The sequence below is a fragment of the Globicephala melas genome, chromosome 5 (genome assembly GCF_963455315.2).
Source record: "Globicephala melas chromosome 5, mGloMel1.2, whole genome shotgun sequence".
In the NCBI taxonomy this organism is placed as follows: domain Eukaryota; kingdom Metazoa; phylum Chordata; class Mammalia; order Artiodactyla; family Delphinidae; genus Globicephala; species Globicephala melas.
In genome coordinates this window covers 51,232,777-51,256,755 of record NC_083318.1, presented here as the reverse complement: position 1 = coordinate 51,256,755, position 23,979 = coordinate 51,232,777, and the positions used below count along the sequence as shown (strand labels likewise).

General features: G+C 43.7%; 1 protein-coding gene and 1 non-coding gene across 2 annotated transcripts in view; one reads left to right on the top strand and one right to left on the bottom strand.

Annotated features, from left to right (window-relative positions):
• CCDC149 (coiled-coil domain containing 149) overlaps positions 1-23,979 on the top strand; it is a 98,562-nt gene that overhangs the window by 17,276 nt on the left and 57,307 nt on the right. Inside the window, 2 exon segments of the mRNA XM_060299213.2 lie at positions 16,205-16,366; positions 17,824-17,862. Coding sequence (XP_060155196.1) covers positions 16,205-16,366; positions 17,824-17,862 — 201 coding nt within the window.
• TRNAQ-CUG (transfer RNA glutamine (anticodon CUG)) lies at positions 5,501-5,573 on the bottom strand. The gene has a single exon. It is a non-coding gene; the product is annotated as a tRNA-Gln (tRNA).

Sequence of the window (23,979 nt, the reverse complement as noted above, 5' to 3'; positions counted from 1 at the left end):
CATGGTGAGGACGAATGAGCTAATGTGTGTAAAGTGCCTGGTGCACCGTCACTGATAGAGGAGGGTCTGCCCTCTGTGTTTGACTGACGCTTCCATGGTCATATCTGGGTCTCCAGATCAGGGTCTTCCTCAGCATATCCACTGTCCTCCATATACTTTTAGGTCTCTCTGCCTCTGAAATGTCATCGCCTTTTGGAGCGGTCAGCCCAATCATATATTTAGCAATTAGCAATTTGTTGCTGCTGTCTGTGGTGATGCTGTGATTATCACTGAATTTTCTTTAGTGAAAGAGAAATGCCCAAACTTGGATATTACCTGCATCAGTGATGTCTGTGCATCCTTCTCCAAGGAATATTTTGAGTGTCAGGTCTTAATTCTGTACTAGGAGAAGAGTAATCACTTTATTGTCATTTAAATGCTATCCTGAGGAACGATGATGACAGAGGTAGTGGTGTTGGTGGACCAACTGACTGTCAAGGAAAGCAAGTACAATTATACCCAATACTGCCTTGTGGTCCATTGGTGATTTGTAGCTAGTGAGGATTTTGCCATCTTCCCTGAAAGCCATAATTAACTCAGGTCGCCCACGGGAGCCTTTCACTAACATAATCAACTCATTTGCACAGTTATCAGCCAGAGAAACAGACCTGGACAGAGTCCCCGCCTTAAGAAGCATTTACAATTTTGTCTGGTCTCTGAGATCTCTGGTGATTCGACTCACCAGGATCGCACACCCATCCGTGTTCCAGAGTGAAGCTCCACCTCACTTTTTGCTGTGGGGCTGAGTTCTGAGCTGACAGTTCTTGGGGAGGAAAATTTCTCACTAATCAGTACTGCCTGGAGTTGGTGGAAAGGAAGTAAGAACAACAAAGATGAAGTTACTTTGAAGGAGCAAATTAACGGCTTTCAGAAAAATGTGAGCAAGGTGTAGAGAGGGGAAAAAACAGCTCCGAGACACATGCTTCAGCTGGGGACACCTTCATCCTGCAGGCGGAAATCTGGGCCCAAGTGGCCCTTTAGCAATGACTCCACGGTTCTCATCCAGAAAGAACTGCTGGGGGAGCTTAATGAACACGACTGGTTGAAATCTCGGCAGATGGTGGTAAGAGCTCTATTTACTTGGATAATTAAAATGGTGACGGATTTGCATGGCTGATTTCAAGATCTCTAGTTTGCAGATGACTGCCTTCTGGGGCAGACGGGGATGGAACACCTCCTTGCTTTAGAGCATCTGCACCTGACTCAAGTATCAGAGAGAAGGGAGCCAGGGAATAGTCCCACAGAACGCACCATCTTGAGCTGACTCTTCATCTTGAGTCCTCTGGCCCTCTTATGGAACTATTCATCCCAGCAGGGAGCTAATATTTTTCAGAGAGGCAAGGTCTGCTGACAAACTTAGGAGTGGAGATTGTTTTCTTTCTTTGAATAGGGCAGACACAGTTCTCTTGATTCTTTTGATACTGTGATAATAAGATTGATGCCCTTAGACTTTATTGAGTGCTTTTTTTTTCTTTTTAACATGCATTGCCTTATAAAATCCTTAGAGTGTTCTGTAAGAGAGGCAGTGCACTGCAACAGAAAGGACATGGGGCAGACTTGTGTTCAAATCCCACCTTTGTCACTTACAGGCTGCACACCTTTTTTTTACCCTCTTAGAGCCTCAGATTCTGTATGTGTAAAAGAGGGTAATGACATCTACCTTTTGGAGTTGTGATAAGGATTAATGATCTATATATGTGAAATGATGACTCATCTTTGGGCACTGAGTAGCTTCCATAAATGATGGTGGTTATTGGTATCATCATTTATAAAAGAGGAAACTGAAGCGCAGAGTGGGTGCGGGGCTTCCCATGGCCCAGTGGTAGGTGATGGCAGTGAAACCCACATTTCAGTTCTAAATCCCACGTGCCACATTGTTTCTATTAATGGCTCCTTTGTCTGTATCTCCCGAATTCCCTCTTGTTAAAGGATGGTCCAGGAATCAATTCTGGTTCTGCAAATGCCACCAGTTAGTCCTCTCAGCACCTCATATATAAAGTGAAGACATGGCCACAGGCCCCTCTGCTCCTGGTGTTTCGGGGCAGAGCTGAGAGGTTAAGAGCTGATAGATATACAAGGCGGCGCCTTATTGGGGAATGTTAGGGTTTTTTATGATTTCTTTTTTGAGACAAGGGGAAGGAGAGCCACAGCATTTTTACAGTTTTGACAGGCAGTTTGACCGAAGTGTTGTCCATGCTTTGCTGGCTTTTTGCTGCCACCCAGCCCACAGGGGGAGCCTTCTGCAACTGAATCGAATTATTATCATATAATGACGTAACCAGCGAATCTATCATTACATTCCATATGTGACTGTTATATGTTATAATGGGTCATTGCATATGTGGGAGTTGGTGACGTGGGCTGTCACCTTCATGCAGCATATCCCAGGCTCTTGGCAACCTGGATGGAAAAGGGAGAGCCTCAGATGCACAGGTAGTTTTTGTGCTCTATCCTGAACACCCAGTCTCTGAAACGAACCAGAGTTGCACGCTCCACCCTCAGCATCTCGGCCCAAGGCAAGGTCGGATCAGCCTAGCACAGGGGAGAGAGCAAATTCACTCCAGGCAAGGGATGATTTTTAAAAACATATGCTCTCTTCAGCAAATGGGAAGGGGTTTCCTAGCCCACGTACAGCCAACTATAAGGAAACCCAATCTTCTTCCCTTGCTTTTTTCTCATCTTTATCGGCCTGAAAAGAATAAGAATACACTCTTTGGAGAGTGAGAAGATGGGTAGAGGGAGGAAAGGAGAAATAACAGGAGTGAAAGGATTGAAATAGATATTCAGGCAAACCTTCTTACTCAAAACTGCAGTTAACCAAGACTGTCAGTGAATTTCACATACCCCCCAGCTACAGTGGTTCACATTATAAACTCTTCCAATTACCTGAAATCTCACTTAACTTAAATTTCAGCACATCCCCTGGGGCATTCAAATAATCAAAGTTTGCCTGTCGAAAGTAATACCAGAGAGGGGAAACTGCCGTGGTGACTCTGAGAAAGGTAAATCATAAAAAAAAAAAAAAAAGAAAAAAAGTCTTCTTAGAGAAGAGCATTAGAATCATTAGGTTACAAACTTGAAATTGCTGAAATGTTATCTAAAAATCACAGAAGCGAATGCAGATTTAGAAGAAGGCTGTGGACTACTCAGGGAGCTGTACAATTGGAGACAGGAGATAGGCATGGACAGGAAAGACTCACACGAAGGCACCAGCGGGTTAGCGGTGCGTGGCTGGGATCGCCGCAGCTGGAGGACTTCAGCCAAGTGGACATCAGCGTATGGTGGGCCCCAAATGGCATGTACGCTGTAGATGCCCAAACTTGGTCCGGTGGAGTTATAAGTATACACACGTGTATCTGCAGGTCACAGTCCTATATTCTATCTAGAGCAGTGATTCTGCAAGACTTCGAACAATAAAGGTGGTGAATGGAGTATATGCCCAGATGATGTAGGGAAGTGCTCATTTGAAGTGATAAAAATGAGGTTAAATACAAACACCATTTTGCTAATTCTATAGGAGCTATCCTGTGCCCTCTCCATACACATCGAGTTTATATAAAACTGGACGTTTTTCCCCCAAACATGGTGCTAAAATGGAATTTAGAGATTTAAGCTTAATAAAAATTGGTGGCTATCTTGCTAAAAATATATATTATAAATATCTATAAATAAATTTATAGATAATATGTATATAAATATTTTTCAGCTTCATGGAAACTGAAATTCATTTATTTCTCAGATACTGTGTGGGTATTCACTCTGGGTCAGGAGCTGTGCTTGGCTTTGGAGATGCAAAGGTGAATGAGTTGGCTGCAAAGAGACCTCAGTCTGTGGGGAGGCAGGTGGGTGGGCAGGTGACAGTGATGCAGCGTGTGATACTCTAATCAAGGTGTACCCAGAATGCCGTGTGGCCGCCAGCTCTTACTCTGCCTGGGAATGGCAGAGGGCTTCCCAGTCAGGGGCTTGTGAGCTGGGTCCAGGAGCTGACAAGAAAAGAGAGAGGTTAGGGAGAGCGAGTTTGGGGTAGCAGTAAGTGGGCCTTGATAGAAACATAGTGGGCGGGAAAAGTCAGGGAATTGGATTTCAGCCAGACATTGAAGGGCTTTTGTTTGCCACTCTCCTTAATGGAGATTTTTTTTTTTTTTTTTTTTTTTTCCAGTACGCGGGCCTCTCACTGTTGTGGCCTCTCCCGTTGCGGAGCACAGGCTCCGGACACACAGGCTCAGTGGCCATGGCTCACGGGCCCAGCCGCTCCGCGGCATGTGGGATCCTCCCGGACCAGGGCACGAACCCGTGTCCTCAATGGAGATATTTTTAAAGAAGAATGGCAGGTCCCAGTTATGGTTTTCAAAGGGACTGGTACCTGGACTAGACAGGTAGGCAGACAAATGATGGTCCCAGCTAGCGATCACTGAGCAGCACAGAGTAGGGGTTCCAGGAATGGAGGGAGTAGCTTTTTGAGGTTGGAGCAGGTCTGTTGATTGTTGAATACTGTTTACCTAGCGCTACTTAGTGGATGGGGGAGGAGGTATCCCTGAATGGGGGAGAGAGGGTAGGGTAGGAAGAGGAAAGTAACAGTAGAAAGCAGAGGGGGACCAGGGGAGGAAATACCTCTCAGACTAAGAGTGTGTGCTGTTGAGAAGTTTCTAAGTTATTCCTGAACATGAACCCTTCAGCCACATGTGTTTATCGTCACGCTGAGAAGCCTTTCTGGATTAGCAAGCCATGTTCTTGCAGCAGTTAATGAGAGCTAGCCTGATCCCATCAGTAAAAGCCGCCAAGGCCCACGAGTCATTGTTTGACAGAGAGGGTCACTTGGCGGAGAGGTCCCCTCCCTGACGCCCAGGCTACCTTCATCTCTCTCAGCCGTTATCTGGTTGTAAAGCCATCCAAATAGTAATGTAGTATGTCAGATAGTCCTGTAATTATTATGATCTTCCTTGTAGCAATTATGACTTGCTTTATTGCAGATAACAGTAAATGGGTAGATAAAAGCCACTCAGTGGTGAAAACAGTGGGTTTGGGTTCTTGAGAAGCACAAGGCTACCTTCAGGTGTCTGCACGTGGGCGTGAGTTAACATCGACAAATGAGTGATAAGCTCTGCTTTAAAAATATAATTGAAATGCAATTCAAAAGAGATCTGTTTTTGAGAGGATAATGAAAACATTTCATGATATCTAGTATACATGCCAAAAACTGGGCATTATTTTACCAAGTTTATTCCATTCACGTTTCACTGATTACCCATTGTACTCGGTGGTGTCTTCTTTATTCTCCTTTCTCCAATTGGTAGGTGTATATACCCCACTGGAGCCATGTAAACTTCACCACTGTATCTGTGTTTCTGTGTATGATGAGTAGAGGCTCAGAGGTTAGTTCAACTAAAACTTGCTATTAAATGCTCACCATTTTTTTTTTTTTTTTTTTTTTTTGCTCCCCACGAGGCTTGTAGGATCTTAGTTCCCTGACCAGGAATTGAACCCGGGCCCTCGGCAGTCAGAGTGCCGAGTCCTAACCACTGGGCCACCAAGGACTTCCCTAAATGCCCACCATTTCTTTTCCACCCTTTATTCATGAAGCACTGGAAGGGGAGCCTTAGCAAGGTTGAGAAATAAGCTCAATAGGATGGATCTACCTAGGTGTATGGTCAGGCCACTCAAGATGGCTGTTCTCTTGCTCCCTGTGCATCCCCTGCCCAGCCAGTGCCTGCTTCACCTACACCCTCCTCGTAGGACTGACCTTCCTACACACTTGCCCCAGGTCCCAGCCAGTGATTGTTCTTATCAAAGGAGTGGTGAGGGATGTGCTCCTCTGCTGGTTTCCCTGGTAAACGATGAGCCAACCTGACATCAGTTCCCCCTGTAACTGGCAATCTCCCCCTTCCCCCTCGGAGCGAAGCCTGCCGCCAAGTCCTGCCTGCCAGCTGCTGCGCACAGGGTGTCGCTCCAGGACCTTGCTTCAGATGTGTGAGCTCCTGCATCCATTAAACCACTGATGTCTCTGTTGCTGACTCCGGGTTCTTTCTTTGGTCTTATGGGCCTGCGGGGAGCAGCCCAACACTAGGTTATCGTGGTGAACATTTGCTGTTTTCTCACTTCCCGGCATTCATTTGTCTTTCTCAACAGCACCCCAGTTTGGATGGCATTACCACTGGGTATAATCTGGAGGGACAGGTTGGAGGGATACAGTCTGGGTGTCCTGTCCCCCAGGCACAGGATGGCACGTGATCAGCATTAGGCCAGTTGGAGAAACACTTGAGCAGAGAGACAAGGAATCTGAAACATAACGGAGTTCATCTCTACCCCATTCAGTAGCCTCTAACCCAAGCTTTCTTGCACTGAGACCTGGTGGTTCCTGGTCCTGCCTCCAGAATCACCTCAGTGCCCACCTGTTTCTAGGTCTACTTCTCTGTCTTCCTGCCAATTCTGTGAGTTCCAGTATCCTTCCAACATGTTCCCATGAGAGAGTGTGAGTTACTGTTGCCTACAACCGAAGGATCCTAACAGATACATGCAGAGAACGGTCTGCTCGGCTACTGATTACCTTTGTGATGAAGGATAAATTGACCTCTTTGAGAGCCTCAGTGTCCTCAGCTCAAAATGGGGCTAATCAAACAACCCATTTCACAGGGTTAAATAGGATGTTTCAAATAGAGCGTCTGGCACAATTTGGAAAATAGTAATGTTCACTAAATAGCGGCTGCCCCACTTACTCTTACCATCAAATAAAGGTCGTCTTCTCATTATTATTACTCCTAACAGTGTCTAGCACATAGAAGACATTCAAAAAGATACTAATTTGTTTTCTCCCTCCCCTCTCCTGAAAACAAACCCTCCTTTTCCAGGGGAGAGAAGAGTGCAAGTATCCCTGGTCTGTACACTACACATGAACTTGACAAGCTGAATTACACCTTAACTGTAGAGCAAAAATGGAGACCTAAGGAGAACCCAGTGTGTATCCCTTGGTCCCACCCGAGTGACCACAAAGTGCTGCATTTGCCTGTTCAGCTGAGCCCTTTGGAGTGTGGTTGGGCACCCACTCGCCCACTGATGTGATTCTGATGCCAGCTGCTGAGGCTGAGGCTAAACCCATGAGTGCATCTGGTTGCCCGGGTAGCACCCTGCCTGTCCATATTGCATTAGACAAGGTGATAGCAGGCCCCGCATTAAGAAACAGCAAAGCCGGTGCGTTCTTTGTAGGCCCGAGAGTTTGGATCAAAACGCAGGATCCAGAGTTGTGTCTACACAGGGGACCCTGAACCTCAAATCCTTTCCCTCCCCTTGTGAGCTTGGCAACCAATTCTACCCAAGCTGTATAGTCCAAGATAATTTCCACCACATGATGTCAGGATGAAACTGTCTTCCTAAAAGGATTCTTAGTGTCACTCCCTTCTTCAGAAACCCTCGGGGCTCCTGCTTGCTGACAGAATAAAATCTGTACTGCTCAGCAACACTTCCAGGCCCTTTCTGACCCAGCCACCATCTATCTCTCCTTCTAGCTTTATCTCACACAGCTTTTATTCCCACCCCTCCACCGAAGCCAGCCCAGCGCGTTGCTCGTTGCTTGCTGTTCTGACAATATGTCTTCCTACTTCTCACCTTTGTGCTTTGCTGTGGCTCTTTCCCTGCCAGCAGTATTGTTTTCTCATCACCACTACCTGTCACAACTCCGTCTATCCCCAAACAAAACACATCCTTCTACCTATTCTTTGGAATCCATTTCAAATGTTCACATCTTGCTCCAACTCTTTGAGTACCTTCTTTGCCAAGCTATGATCACTTGCCTCGTGATAGAAATAGTAGTAATAACAATGAATGTGGATACAGCACTTACTATTTTAAATGTTTCACATATGCAAATTCTTTTAATTCTCACATCTGCCCTGTGAAGATACTATAATTATACGCATTTAATAAATGGGGAAACTGAGGCATGGAGAGGCTAAGTAATTGATAGCTAGTGAGTGGCAAAGCCAAGATTTGAACTCAGGCATTCCAGCTCTTTCTGCCATGCTCCCAACCATTACGCTAAACTCCTTTTCTCTGTGTTCTGGGAGCTTTGTTTTCATCTCTTTATAGAACTTAACATACTATAGTTAGTAAGTATTCATGAATGATCATTTGGCCCCTTACTATCATCTATTATTATCTATTTTATTGTAATAATTATTATGACTATAAAAAAGTACCAGGTACCCTTGTAAGTTTATAGACATTATGTCTCCCCAGCCAGGAATGTGTACCTCAACTTGGTAATGTGAAAATTGTGCTGAACTTGGAATGAGAAGAGTCCTCAGTTTAGGTTTTAACTCTGGGGCCTACTAGCCAGCCTTGGATAAGTCAGTTCACCATTCTGAGTCCCAGTTTCCTCATCTGTAGAATGAGGGGCCTGACTTAGATCATTCCTGAGGTCTTCACTAGCTGTGAGTTTGAGAATCTGTAAAATGGGTACCATACCACGTGTGTCACAGGTATGTTGAAGATGTAGTAAGATTGAATTTTGTCATTCACCAGCTATGCACTATGTGCTGTTTTTTCAGCACTGGGGATCTGGGATGAAACAGCACAATTCTTGCTGCCATGGAGTGGGACATGTTGAAAGTAAATCAATAATTAGTTATGTGTAACTCAAGGTCAAGTAATAAGTGCTGTGAAGGAAGGTAACACAGTATAAGGGGATTGAGAGTCTGCGTGGTGGCAGAGCTTCCTGAGAAGGAGACATTACAACAGAGATTTGAACGAATCCAGGGAGGAAGCCACACAACCTAAGCAGAGGGAAGTGCAAAGGTCCTGAGGTTGGAATTGGCTTGATGTGGTCAAAGCTAGCAAGGAGGCTAGTGAGGGTGGAGAGCAGTGAGCAAGGGAGAGTGGAAGGACTTTGGATTTTGCTTTAAAGGTGATGGGAGGCCATGGGGGATTTTGAGCTACCACATGTTGCCATCATTTGAAAAGCATCTTTCTCGTCACTACTTGGAAAATAGCCTGTAGGTGGGTAGAAGCAGGAGGTAGAAATAGGAGGCGAAGGCCACAGTCCAGTCAGGAGATAATGGTGGCTTGAAGGAGGGTGACAGTGGTAGAAGTGGGTGAGAAGTATTCGAATTCAGTATGTCTTATGAAGGTAGTGCCCATAGGATTTGCTGATGAATTAAATGAGGGCTGGCAAAGAAAGAGAAGAGGCAGGGATGCTTCCAAGGTTTTCATGGAAAACCAAATACGGTGTGCACCACTTATTTACCAAGAGGGAAGTTTCGGGGCGGGGCAGGTCCGAGGGAATATCAAGGGTTCAGTTTAAGATGCCTCTGAGATGTTCAGATAGAGTTACACATTCAGAGCAGAGCAAGAGGTACAGATGAGAGGTCTGAGCTGTGATATCAGTTTGGGTGAAATCAGCACAGAGATGAGAGTGTAAGTCATTGGACCGTATGAGATCACATTGTTGCAGGGCTGGGCAGGGGTAGAATTCGAGTTAGCCAAGAGGGCTAGGGCCTGAGTCACAACTTAGACAATTATGGGTTCAAGTGCTCTTTGAAAAATAAAGTGTCTCATGCCCGTGATTCAGCTGATGAAGACCCCAGTGTGGTGAACTGCCCATCAGCCGACACTCGGCTGGCCAGAGCACTTGGGACATGGAGTTGGCTGACCACTGAGCAGGACTCTAGGTGGCCTGTATCTCCTCAGCTGCTCCCCATGGAATATGATTGAAAAGGCCCCAGGAGGGCTGCCTGTCTTCCAAACAGGGTCTCAAAATACTATGAATTAAAATGCATGGCTTTCAGTTACACAATTATCTCCTAGAGTGTCTTGTTAAAAATATAGTTTGACCCAAGAGAGGTAATCTGTGGAATTGCTAATAATTTAATTGGTACCAATATAGAATACTAAAAACAGCCTGGAATTTGTAGTTAAGAGCCCTAGTTTGAGCTGACAGTTGTTAGCTTTTTGACTCTGGGAAAGACAATCTCAGCTATCTTGTCTGTAAAATGGGAAAAGCAGTTTTTGTCACACTTGTCATATAGTGTTGGCCATCGAACGAGAGAGTCTTTGGGAAAATGTTTTGTAAGTTTTAACTGCTGTAAAAATAATGCCTTTAATTTTGAGAACATTTCCAAAGCCAGATTTTAGCATAGTACGTTGGATTTCCAGCTCATGGTAATCTCAGTAAGGTGGGCAGAGCAGGTATTAATTAATCAGAATTGTGCTTCAATCCCAAAGAACTGGTTAATTATTTCTATTACATAATGGCTTTTATTCGGGTGCCTTTTATACCTACTCATCTCTCAAAACTCATTTCAAGCATCATCTCCTCTGTGTAGCTTTTCTTTCCTGCCCAATACCTACCCCCCAGCCCCCCTCTTGCCTCTCGTGGTGCCTTTTACTAACTATTTGTTGAATGAATGAATGAATAAATGTGCAAAGTGGCTTATTATAGAAGAGTCATTTCCAAACTTTTAAAATGGCAGTCCACCATAAATGTGTGAAAACATACATATATGTATGCTTATTCGTATACACGTATGCAAAAAGAAAAGTTTCAGGAAGCAATGCTTACCTTTACTGCATGGGATTCACGCTATTTTCTGTTCTTTAGTTTTTAAAGAAAATGAGGGTTGCAACTGAATTGATTTCACCACCCAGACTAATGTATCGTGACCCACAATTTGGAAGACACTATTATGCAAGATGCTGGCAGCTGGGAACCTTGTTCTTTGCAATTGGGCAAGTCACTTGGGTTATCTGGGAGGTTTCTTTTCCACTCCAGCATTCATGCTAATTCTCAAGAATAAAGGCATTGTGAGGTGATGGGAATAGGCACGTAAGCACTGTGGCAGCTTGAACATTTACTGCATATAACACACTTTTGGTTTTTCCTGGCCTACATGAGGAAGTCAAAATCTAATAAATTCTTAGGTTTTGGACAATTGCTGCTTGAGAAAGATTTGATTTTAGTCACCAGTATGTCTTTGAGACTATACAGAGATTTGCAAGGGTGACTTTCAAATAATAGGCAGGTTCCATATCTGAAATCCTTGGGCCCCAGATATGTTTTAGAGGCAGGAGTTTTGGTGTCTGAAAGGAAATGTAATAAGTGTACTGTATATCGTGTATCAACCCCAGGAGAGTTCTGGGCAGCAACTGGAAATCAAACACATTGATTTGTCTTCAGCAAATGTATGAATATTCACAATCAGTGGCATAAATACAGTAAAAACCCTCACATAGGCTGAGGTCACTTACGGGATGCGAACACATTTTCAGTTTTCAAAACTTTGGGGGTTTCAGAAAAACCCATAGGGAATTGTGGAAGTTATATTTTGTTATCCAAGTATCATGTTTTTCCATTTCAAAATCCCCAGGACCATTTATCCCTTTAGGAGACCAAATGCTTGGCTCAGTGCCTAACACATAGAAGGCACCCAGAAAATATTTGTTGAATGAATGATTGAGAGCAACTACAGCTTATAGAAAATTGTTAGGACCAAGCCACTTTTGAGAAAACAGCCTCTAGTTTTATCCCATGTCATTTAAGTGGATGGAAACCTTGTTGCCTCTACTTGGCTCCCTCAGGAGGAGCAGAGGGGAGAGATGCTCGTGGATTCTTTGTTTATTTTTTCCTTCTTTCTTCAGGCTTTGCATCTAGTTTTGGAAGGGGGTGGGTCAAGAGATTCTAGGTATAAAAAGTAGTCAAATTTAAAATTCCCTTTTCTTAGCTTCCCTATGCTGAAAATACCAACTAGATGTAGTAACCAATTCCATGAATACTCTGGTTGTCTTTTCACTGAGTGCTTGGTTGGTCAGGAATTAGGGTTCCACAGGCTTGGCTGTACAAAAACCTGGGCTCGAATTCTAGCTCTGCCAAACCCTTGGCATATTACGTAAACTCTTTCAGTCTCACCTTCTCATTTAGAAAATGTACATGATAATAACACAGTAACCCCATTATGGTTTTGTGAGGATTAAGGAGATTATACATGGAAAGCATTTGCCGTACAACTTTCATTTTTGTTATTAATAGTAATAATAATAGTGCTAATGTTATTCCTCTTCATCATTGTGGTAACTCAATAGAAGCACAGAGCAGGGGCAGCTATGATCTCTATCAGCCTTCCTACCCTTACACTTTGCTATGGACTGTGTTAGTCAGGATGGGCTAAGTTATGCTCTGATAACAAACACCCCCAAAATCTTTGTACCTTAAAAGTACAAAAGTTTATTTCTGGATCACACAAATTTCTCTGTGGACCCAAATGACTCTTCAGGGCAGTTGTCTGCTGTGCCGGTTCCATGATCCAGGTTCTGCTGGTAGTTCATACCTTGACTCTTGAGAGCTTCTACCCTGGAAGTGACTCATGTTCCTTCCAGTCCCTCTCTATTGGATAAAGCAAGATACATGGCTCTGCCTTACTCCAAAGCAATGGGGAAGAATAGTCCTTCCGAGCACCTGCAAGGAAAGGAGAACTAGAAATACTGGAGAGGGGCACTAATGTTGACCCCTCAGACATTTAGCCTTTTCTCACGCTATTGTAAATTGTTATTGCAAACACAGCTTCAGCCCCAGCACCCTTTCCAACCAGGTGGCTGCCCTGAAGCCGCAGCTGTCTGGAGATTCTGGAACTGCCACTGCTGCAGGTGATATTTGGAAATCATTGAGCTGGCTCTGCCCTAGACAAGGCAGAGGAAGCAACTTCTAGGTGCTTGAAGTGAGTCATACCTCCTGGCCTGGAGCCCCTCCCTGCAGTGTTCTCCCCAGCATCCCAGTGATATTGGATGGGATGTTAAAATCATGGGTTCCTCAAGTTGGAGGGCACTCTGGGAACCCCATTCATTTTCCAAGTGTGGAAACTGAGGCCCAGGCAGTGTGACTTTGTTTTGTTCCTTGCGTTCTGTGGCTTTCCCAGGGTCCCAACGGTTCATGATTAGCCCCTTGGTAGACTTATATCTGGACAGAGGCCTCCGGACTCTGCCTGATGATTTTCTGCTGTGCACCCCCTCCATCGTCTATGCTTATTCATCCTCCTTTAGAAGCGGACACGTCCCAAGCGCAGTGACTTGGCTTGTCTCGCTTTCTCTTCTATTTCCGGTCCCTTCTAAGGCAGAGGCCGAGTCCATGCATTTGCTGGTTGTCCAGAGCTGCCAACGGAAAAGGATCTTCAACACCTTTTTCTCTCTTTCCAGGCTTTTGCTTGTTTGTTTCCAGTTGGAGGGATAGAAAATGGGACAATTTCGCAGTTGCCACCACAGGGACTAAACTGTCACCATTTTAGAATAATAACAAGAAATTCCATCCCATTCTCTGCTAACACTCCCACTGCCCCCCCCCCCCATACACATCCCAGAGTTTCTATTGATATTTTAATGAGACTCTGCATGTTTAGACTCTTTGGCCAGATGGTAAAATGTAGTCTGTGCTGTACTTGTTCAGACCCCTCTGTGCTCCGACAACCCTGGAATGGCTCTGAGACGGAGCCTTGCCCTGAGCTCCTGAGCTGCCACTGGCCTATCAGTCCCTCCAGACTATTTTAATTGTTTCTAACTTTTGAGACACCATGAAGCTGGAGGCCTCCAGGGCTTGGGTTTTCAAAGTATGGATGGAGTAAGAATCACCTGTGCCATGTGCTAACCGCAGATTTCTGAGCCAGCCACCAGAGATTCATGATTCAGGCAGTATGGGGGTGAGCTGAGGGTGAGTAGTCTGAGCTGGGACCCAGGAATCTGCATTTTCACAAGCATCCCAGGGTGATGTAGAGCAGGGCTCCTTGTGGATGCTGCCACGTGAGGGCGGCAGGACTACAGGGGAGGTGTCCCATCTTCAGCCAGAGCAGCGCCCCTTTGAGCTGTTTATAAATGAGGCTTCAGTCTAAGGTTTGTTCTGCTGATCAAAATAAATGACGCAGAATAACATTTTTGAAATTCGCTGTTCTAGACCACACTAAGCAAAAGAAAGAACAGTCCAGCAGTGGCTTTCTAAAGCCCGCCCTTTTCTTGGTGTGGCTTCATCTTCTATACAGAATCAGTTTCTTACCCTTTGACGGAGCTTATAATTGTCCTGTTTTCATGCCCTAAGGAGACCCGAAGAGCAGTGATGCTACTCCTCAAACCCCAGGTCACTGGGTCTTAGCAGAGGACTCTGTGCCTGTTCATCTGCCAGGTGTCTTAGACCCAGAGGGAATGGAGGCCTATTACTGCCCTTTAAGCAGCTTCCAAGGCCCTGTTTGGACCACGCCTTGGGAGAGAAACGGCTTCTCTCTTGGACCGTAAGAGATTGCAGTTCAAGGTCAGGGAACCTGAATTCTACTTTGCCCATAAGTGGTGACCCTTCCCTGGTCCCCTTCAGTAGACTGGATGTGATTCTAATCTTGCCTGCTGTCCTGTACAATGCCTCCACACTATTGCGATTTTCTTCCCCAAAGTTGGAAGACACGGAATATTTTTGAGGCCTTAGATTTGGATCTGATACATTGAAGGGACAAAGGTGACTGTTTTTGTGCCACCAATGCCAATAGCACTGCCAACCGAGGCCGCTGATCACAGGCAGAGAACTGAAGGCACAAGGGCAGCTCTGTTAAACTGTGTGTAAATGGTATTTTTTCCTGTGAAATCTCAATACCTCCCTTAGGACATTGCAGTTCAGGTTTTTGGGCTACTCTCCTCTGATAGTTACTCGTTGGGGATTTTACTCTTGAGAAATCGCTGTGGCAACAGAACCGTTTGCCTCCACGAAGACGATGTCAAAGTGTTAAAATCCAGGATGTTTTAAGGCAGGATTCCAGCCTCATTACTGCCAGGAATAAGATTCATCCAAGGTGGAAGTGTCCTCTCTTAGAACTCAAATCCGTCTCAGAATGGCTTTTCTTTCCCCTTTGTTTTTGAAGCTAAGCAATTACTTTTTTTTTTTTTTAAGGAAAAAAAATGTGCTAATGCACAAAACTCTCTTTTTCCCCTTTCATTTATTTGAAATTGAACTTAACAAAGTCAGTTCCAAGCAAGCACTATATATGAGTAATGCTTTTTGTCCATGAAAGAGCGTTGACTCAAATGGTATGGGAGTACTGATCCTGTCTCTGCTTTGTGTGAGTATCCGTAATGACAAAGTGCTCGTGTCAGAGTGTATAATGAAACTATAAATTGTTTTCGTGAATGCTCTGAATTTGGTCTTTTACGGGGCAAATTCAAAAGGTATTTAAGTTCCACATTTCACATATGCGAATAACACCAGATGGTACTATAGATCCAATAAAAGGACAGAATCCCAGTCGGGCTCACACTGGTGCGGGTGGTGGGTGATTGTCAGGTGAGGGTCGGTCGCAGTGTGGGGAGTGGGGAGATGGAGGAACGAAGATATCCCACAACTCTGAGGAAGAATTCCAGCAAGATACACCCAACTTTGGGGGGATAATTCAAAGTGTGACTAAAATACTTAGCTCATAAACTTGGTCTCTGGGTGGTGGGTGTCTGTATTGGAATCATAGGAGAAGGTGCACACCTCTGACCGAATTTATTGAACAAAAATTCTCGGGTGAGAAAATGTCTGCTGGGTTGCATGGGCAGGTACAATCTATTGCAGTAATTTATGGTTCAATTAAATTATCTTTCATTACATTTTTGGTACTTTTTTTTATTATAGAAGCCATATAGGTGTGTTCTATAACATTTAGAAAACACAGAAAAGTATAAAGGATAAAAACAATGCAAATAATTTTGCTCCCAAGAGATAATTCTTAGTAGTATATACAATTTTTATTAAATCTTTCCGTGTTATATCATTTGGTAAAATTTTAATAGAACTTTACATCATCTTACCTGGATATCTAAATCCTCTTTTTTAAATAAAATTTTGGGTCCAACTATCCATTTATTTAGCTATCTGTGTAATTGTCAAAAAGGATTCTGCTTTTTAACTTATTTATCAATTATTTTTCCGGTCTCAGTTGGCCAAAGTTCATGAATGTCCAAGGTTTTGGTTCTGTCATGAGGGGACTATGTCGGGTGCAGTAGCAGCCTTTAGGCTCACATGTCATTGACTGACAAATGATTCTGGGTATACAATCTCTTAAAACAAAAAAGGCAACAAAACCGACTCTGCAGGGTGTGTGAACCCCAGCGCAGGTGAGAGGAGGGAGGCCTGTTGACGGTTCTGAGCAGTCGCCTGCCTGTGTTTGTTCTGCAGTACCTGGTGTGTAAAAGAAAGCTGGAGAGTAAGAAGGAAGCCCTGCTGATCCTTTCCAAGGAGCTGGACACATGCCAGCAGGAAAGGGACCAGTACAAACTCATGGCCAATCAGCTTCGAGAGCGCCACCAGTCCCTAAAGAAGAAGCACCGTGAGCTGATTGTACGTATTACGTCGCGAAGAGTTCCAAAGTGGAAAAATTAAGACTTGAAAGTCTTCACCCTACTTATTCCACGATCCAGTCCCACTTGCTAGTTGATAAGTACATGCTTCTGGATAATTGCTCCGGCGCCCGTGATCTTACACGCATATCTGAATGTGTCTGTGTGTGCCTATTTACTTAAAACTGTATGGAGGTGTTTTTTTTTTTAAAGAGGATTTGTGTTATAAATCTGCACTAATACAGAAGCCACTAGCTGCATGTGGTTATTTAAATTTCATTTTGAATTAATTAGAATTAAATAAAATTGAACACGGTCTCCCTTATCACACCTCATGCCCTCAATCACCATGGGGGGCTGGTGGCTACCGTATGGGACTGTGTTGATATAGAACATTTCCATGGTGGCTGCTATATTGGACAGTTAGCTGTAGGACATGTCCCTCATTGCAGAGAGTTCTATTGGACAGCTTTATATAAATGTTGTTCTAAAACTTGCTCTTTTCGCTCAGCACTTTATTTTGGACATCTCTCTAGGCCATATATACAGATTTAACTCACTTTTTAAAACAGTGCATAGTAATATTTCCGTAATTTTTAAACCTTTCCCTTTCCTGGGCAATTAGATTTTCTCTAGTTTTCATATGGCAGGATTTTTCAGGATGCAAATGTTACTGAAATGGAGGATACCAACTGCATAGCGCTATTTTGCATTCTCACTTAGTTCTTTCTCACGGATGCCATCTCTTTTTTTAAGTGCTGACACTATTGCTTACGTTTAACCGTCTGTGCTGGGGTCATTGAACTGTCCTGGAACACAGAAGTACAGTAGAAAGATTCCTGAGGTTAAAATAATGTTGACTTGTATGTGGACGGCATCAGATAGAGAAGTGCTATTTCCTGAGCATTTATCGTTCACCTGACATATTTATGTATTCCCAGATGGCACACGAGGGAGAGAAATTGAATCCTTTTAAGACAAAAAGTCTGATAGGACTAGAAGTTCTCAGTTAATTTTCTTTTATTTTGAGCATATCCTATCCCCACCCCCCAAATTGTTCTGCCCACAGAGAAAACTCAAGTATGTGTCCATTACTGTTCCTCTGGATCTGTTTAAAAGAGGAGCTCAACTCAAACCAAATGAAATACTATTTCTGTTTAGGCTCTGCTCAAAAGTAATTTTGATCAATCCAGTTTATTTATTTGGCTCACACAGGTTTAGAAAATATACAGATTGGTCCTAATTGGAAGTGATTCCTTAGAGGTTTTCCCAAAATGACTCTGGTTCAGTTTATAGTTTAAAATTTTTAAAGTATATTTGAGTTTGGTTCAGCACATTGTTGGTTGCAGGGGGCGGGAGAGGGGAGGGTCTGAATTTAGCTCATAGTTCGGTTCAATTTCTTGAATCTACACGCATCTAATTTTTAAAAAATAAAATGTAACACTGGTTTCTTTGTAGGATGGAGATCCATCACTTCCCCCTGAAAAGAGGAAACAGGTAAGACTTATTCCTGATCTTTGACAACTCTCAGAATGTTCGTATTGATGCCTTTCAACAACTGGGGGATTAGGGAATCCCAAAATGTATAGAGAAATCTTCTAACTTCCCAGAATCATTCTGTATTACTGGGGGGAGTGGGTGCTAGAGAAATACTGCCTACAGAGAGGGCCTAAGGACTGGGCGAAGGAAACGCAGTGAAGTCTAACAGAGTGGAAGAGGGCACACCAGTTGACTGTGCTCCCTTTCTTGTTGGGACTCCTTTTAGAAAACCACAAGTTGAGAGCACACTGCTAGAGGACTTTAGCTTACTGTTCTGCGGATGGATGCCGTTCTGCTATTCAGCTCCTGCCGCTTCAGACTTTTAAAAGCCATCTCACTAAAACTCATAAGCCATTTATGTTCTTTTCTCCTAAATGGTAACCAACATCGTTTATTGAGTATCCACTGTCCCCACGGATTTTGGAGGCCCACTTTTAGCAATGGACAAATCCGTGTGTGTGTGTGTGTCTGTGTGTCTTTCTGGACTTTCTGTTCTGTTCCATTGAGCTTCCTGTATTGTCCTGTTTGTACCACATTATTCTATTTTTTGTTTATAATACTTGTAATAATACCTGTTTGGGCTATTCTCCTTCCCTTTGCTCTTTCTTTTCAAATGTTTCTTGTTTCTTTTTTTAGATATAACTGACAAATATTTTATCAAGTCCTCCTCTGATTCCCCCCCCCAAACCCATCCCTATTGGTATTTTGTTAAATGTATAGATCAATATAGGGACAGTTAATACTTTTATAGCATTATGTCCAGGAATATCCTACATCAAATTTTTTAATCCTGTTGCATGCATATATATAGATATACTGCGTTTTAACACTTTCCTCAACTTTACAATTGTTCTGTACTGACATACCCTGACTTACAGCCTTTTATGGGCTTGAGGGGAGCCTGGATGATGGTGATGTTAGTGCTGTGTGTACCATGTTATGGGAAATGCTCTGCATCAGAACAGGACTTCAAAACTGGAGGATGAAAATAAGGACGCAGGAATTGTTTGCTGTCTTCATAGCTGTAAAGGCTAAGACAACATCCTATTTTTGTTCATCGATCATATACCTGGCACAGCATATAAACTCCTTGGATTCATTACCTTGTGATTTTTGATGCTGAATAAACAGTAGACGCGCATGCACACATATGCGCGCGCACGCACACACACACGCGCGCGCGCACACACACACACACACACGACGTTCACCCTTAAATAACAACTCAGTCCTATGGCTATCCTTTCAGTCATTCAGTTCTGCTCACTCCCGCACTCCTTTCCTATTTTATTTGATTATTTTGTAATGCTCCAGGTTTGATTTAAAGTCAAAATTTTCTATGGAGCTAATTGATGTTTTGGTTTTTTTTTCCCTAAACAAAATGACACGGAAAGTTAGCATAAATGTTTAAAAATTGGGATCCTTAATGTGGAATTGCTAATGTTTTTGTTTCTGTGTTTTTGGTGGCTACGAACCGTCATCTTTGCTGCGATTTTAGAGTTTGTTAGTATTCATGAAGGAGTTTTACAGTGTAAGTGGATTCACGTTCCGTGACTTTATAATAAAAAATTTACATTGACTGAAGAGAATCTGATGAATTCCAGTAAGTCTGTCAAGCTGCATTCTTACAGCTCTAAAAAACAAACAAACAAAACAAGTTCGATGTCCTAAGCGCTGGCTTTGTAGCTTTTAATATGGCATTTGGTTTCTGTCCCTTTAGGATTTAGTGTGGTGGTGTAAGCTTGCTCTGCATTCTTCCTGCCTGGGGTGGATGACATAGGACGGGCTGGGGTGCAAGTGACAGAAATTCTAAACTGCTGAATCAATAAAGGAATCGATGCCTTTGCATAACCACAAGTTGAGAGGTAGTGGAGGTCTCAGATGCTGTACTGTCATCATGTACTCATTCTCTCCTCTCTACCACACTTAGCAAAGAAAAATACAGGATACCCAGGTGAATCTGAATTTCAGATAGACAATGAATACTTTTTTAGTATAAGAGTATGTACCATGCAATATTCGCGACATACTTATGCTAAAACATTATTGATTATTTATCTGAAATTCACATTGAGCTGGGCATCCTGTATTTTATCTGACCACTCTACCGTTATGCCGATTTTAACGTTAGCTTCCTCTTGAACTTAACATCAGCTTTCCTCGGAGCAGGAAAGGCAGGAAACCCAGCCATGGAATGTGAGTCCTTCCCTCCAGTTTCATTGGGCCATTGTAGGACATACTCCCATTCCTGGTCTACTAACATGCACTGGGAGGGTACTATACATTAATTGGCTTAGATTAATCACCTGGGATAGAAGGGCTTAGGGAGCCAGCAATGACACCCGCCAAACTAATTGTGTGGCCTTGAGAAGATTCCTTTGGGTGTCTGAGACTCAGCCTTCACATCTACAAAGTGGGAATAAATACGGTACCCACCACATAGGGTGGCTGTGCGCAACAAATGAGATAACGTACGCAAGTAGAGTCCTTAGCACAGTGCCTGGCACCGGGTGAGCGTCAATAAATATTTATCATCTTCTCTTCCTTATCATCTGTTTCTTTTTTAATCAATCATATATTAACGTGCTGTTGTCAGGACCCTTTTGGCTACCCTTGGCAGCTTGAAATAGCTTGGGCCAAAGAAGAAGTTCCTGGCTCATAGGACCTCAAAAGGGTTGGGTAAGCAGAAATGCAGCCAGGCCTCAGGACCAGCTACCACCTGGACTCAGGTGCCCCCAGCTGTCTCCTCTGCCCTCAGCATTCTCTGTGTCAGCTGTCATTTCTTTTTCTGGACCTGCTTTCTCTGTAGAATAGGAAACGTGGCTGCTGGTCACATGAGGGCTACAGACCCCACGTCTTTGACCTGTAGGAAAAAGCTGCTCCCTGAATCCCAGGGGAGAGCTCGCCTAGGCCAGGCTCAGGCCAGGGGTCCATTCGAGTCAGCTGGGCATGGCCAGGCATCCTGTAGATACAAGGCTGCTTCTACTGTTGTCATGTTGACGGGGTGCTGGGTAGACCATGTGTTAACCATCTGCCGTACATGCCTTCTTGAGAGAGTCTTGGAATGATAGGTAATAACGACGGCAGCCAGTGTTTCTGAGTGCTCACTCTTGCAGTCTGTCAGACCCTGTGCCCAGCATTGCAATGAGGATGATCCCATTTGATTCCCCCACAACCATGGGAGTCGGCGGTTATTATTATGATTGCCATCAGACAAATGAGGAAATTTAGGCCCATGATGGTCAAGTAAATTACCCAAGGGAAATAACATGAGTAATTGGTGGAGCCAGAGTTCAAAGTCGTGCAGTCCACTCAGAGCTCATGCTTAGAACTCGCCTTGTAGCTCGGGCGACCAGACCTTCCATTTACTCAGGATCATTGCCATTTTTACCTCTTGTCCTGGCATAATCTGTATTAGTGCTCCCTGTACTCTCCAAAGTGTCTTGGTTTGGATGATAAATAATATAGTCACCTTAATTCCAGTAGGGATGCTATGGGCAGACAATCAACAAAATGATTGAAATATATAGGATGTTAAATGGTAAGCAGTGCAATGGAGAGAAAAATATAGCCCAAAGCCAGGGAGGGAATTCTGGCTTAGTAATGGAAGAAACATCTCGATTAGCAGTGGAGGAAAATAGTTCCAGTATTTGGAAAAATAATCTTACCTGTTTAAAATATATGTTTTCAAATTTTATTTACATATAGTTAGTTTATTTATAAAAGCATGGGGTTGGTTTTTGGATGAGTGAGGGGAAGTGTTAAGATGTCCTCTTCATGAGCTCAGTGTGGGGAAGAAAATGCACCATTGAATTTGCAGGCACTGGTTACAATGAAACTTTCCATTTAGCCTGAAGCAGACAGCTTTGGCATCCATGTATCCGGTACCGGAAAGGAGAGGCACAGTTACCTTCTTAACTTTTTCATCAGCAGGAACAGGGGTAGAAGCTTGCACCCTGACCTGGTGTCTCCTGTCTTATATCACATGTTTATCCCAAAGGCAAAACAGTAGGTGAAGTATTTACCCCTCCAGCTGCAAAACAGATGTACCTTGTGTAAGCGGAAGGCACTGGAACGACAACCAGCTGCTGGGGTAACAGGTGGGACCTGGGGGTCAAAAGATCCACATATCGGAAAAGGAAAAGATGCCACATTGAGCATCTTGTTGCCCATCAGCCTTGAAACCGTGGCTTCCTGTTCTTGACCTGAAGGAGGAATGTCTATGGACTCCTCCCCTGTTCATTTCTCAACTCAGGAGAGATTACAATCATCACTCTGTTATGGACTGAATGTTTACATCCCCCCAAATTCATATGTTGAAACTCTGGTCCTCAATGTGATGGTATCAGGAGGTGGGGCCTCTGGGAGGGAGTTAGGATTAGATGAGGTCATGAGGGTGGAGTCCTCACGAGGGGGTTCAGTATCCTTATAAGAGTCACAAGAGAACTTGCTTTCTCTGCTCTGCCCTCTGCTGTGTGAGGACAAAACAAGAAATCTGCACCTGAAAGAGGGCCCTTCCCAGAACCTAACTGTGCTGGCACCCTGATCTCAGATTTGCAGCCTCTAGAACTATGAGAAATAAATTTCTGTTGTTTGTAAGCCACCCCGTCTATGGCGTTTTGTTGTAGCAGCTCAAGCTGACTGTAAATGTATTGAGGGTTCTTCTCAAATATAAGTAGAAACAATACCCCATCCTCAGGCTTGGCAGTGCTTTGTGCTTTTCCAAGACTGTGTATGCATGTGTGTATGCACGTATATATCTATGTATGTGTGTCATCTCTCAGCTGTCTTCTGCGGCCACACTGCAAGTTAGGTCTTGCATAAAGTCTCAAGGCAGCGTCATGGATGGCAGTAGATAAAAGCTTGGGTTCTGGCATCCAATTTTGTGATTCAAATATAACACTTCCACTTGCTGGCTGGGTGATCTGGGGCAAGCTGTGTTACCTTTCTGAGACTCAATTTCCTCCTCTCCAAAATGAACGAAAGCATGAGATATATTCATAAATTTTTTATTAAGAATCGGTGTGATAATGCTTATAATGCCCATTGCCTTCTACTTAGTGAGCGCTCAATGGGTGTTGGCTGTTTTTTATTTTTCCTGTGACTTGTCCAAGGTCACACAGCAGGTTAATAGAGCAGGCCTAAAAAATCCAAATCTGCTCACTTGTAGTTCAGTGTTTTAGTTCAGGGTTTTGTTCCATATTTAACTCTTAGGCTGTTTGAATGGGGAAGAAGCATAATTGACATTTAATCCACCCATTTTGGAAGTTCAAAGGTGAAGTGCTTTATCTGAAGCCCTCTGCTTAGGAGGGGTTGAGAAGCAGAAACTGAGCTAGGAGTCTTTACCCATTAGGCCAGTGTTCTTTCCTGTGGCAGCCAATGTCTGGCCATAATGTCTTCCTGATTTTTTGTCTCCTCCTTACAGGACAGCCAGAACTTTCATGGTTGTAGTTCTAGAAATACGGTTGTCGATCGAGGCTCTCTTTTAGAATTTAGAATCCTTTTTAAAACAACTCAATTTCCAATGGCAAATCATCCGTTGAAGAAGCTGTGAAGAAATCGTGACAACAGTGATTTCACTAATAGCTTCTCGTGGGATATTGAAATGAAAATTTCTTCTTGATACTCCAGGCAGAACTGTGCACAGAGCACCTCTCTGCACTGCAGTGAGAGATCACCAAAAGATCTCAAACGACCCTTTCAGTATTTTTCTTTTGCAAAACAAGCAATTCCTCCAAAGGAGATAAAGGGGAATTTAAATTATCCTGGGTTAATCTTCTTATAAGTTGGGATTCTTTGGGGTCACAGCAACACATTTTTCCCCATGCAAGCTCCTCCTTGAATAAACAATCAAACACATCTCTGTCTTTCCCTGTTTTGATTTCAAGCCGAGGTACCACGGGAGGTATTCCTCCCGGTCCAGGAGGGAGCCTTGGCTTTCTTCCCTTAAAAAGTGATGACTTATTTAGATGGTGACATGCACCAGGATGACAACCCTGGAGAAATCAGAGCACAGAGTGGCCCTTTGTGGGATGGGAGGGAACCTTTTTACTTCAATAGAAAAGTCTTCTTGGT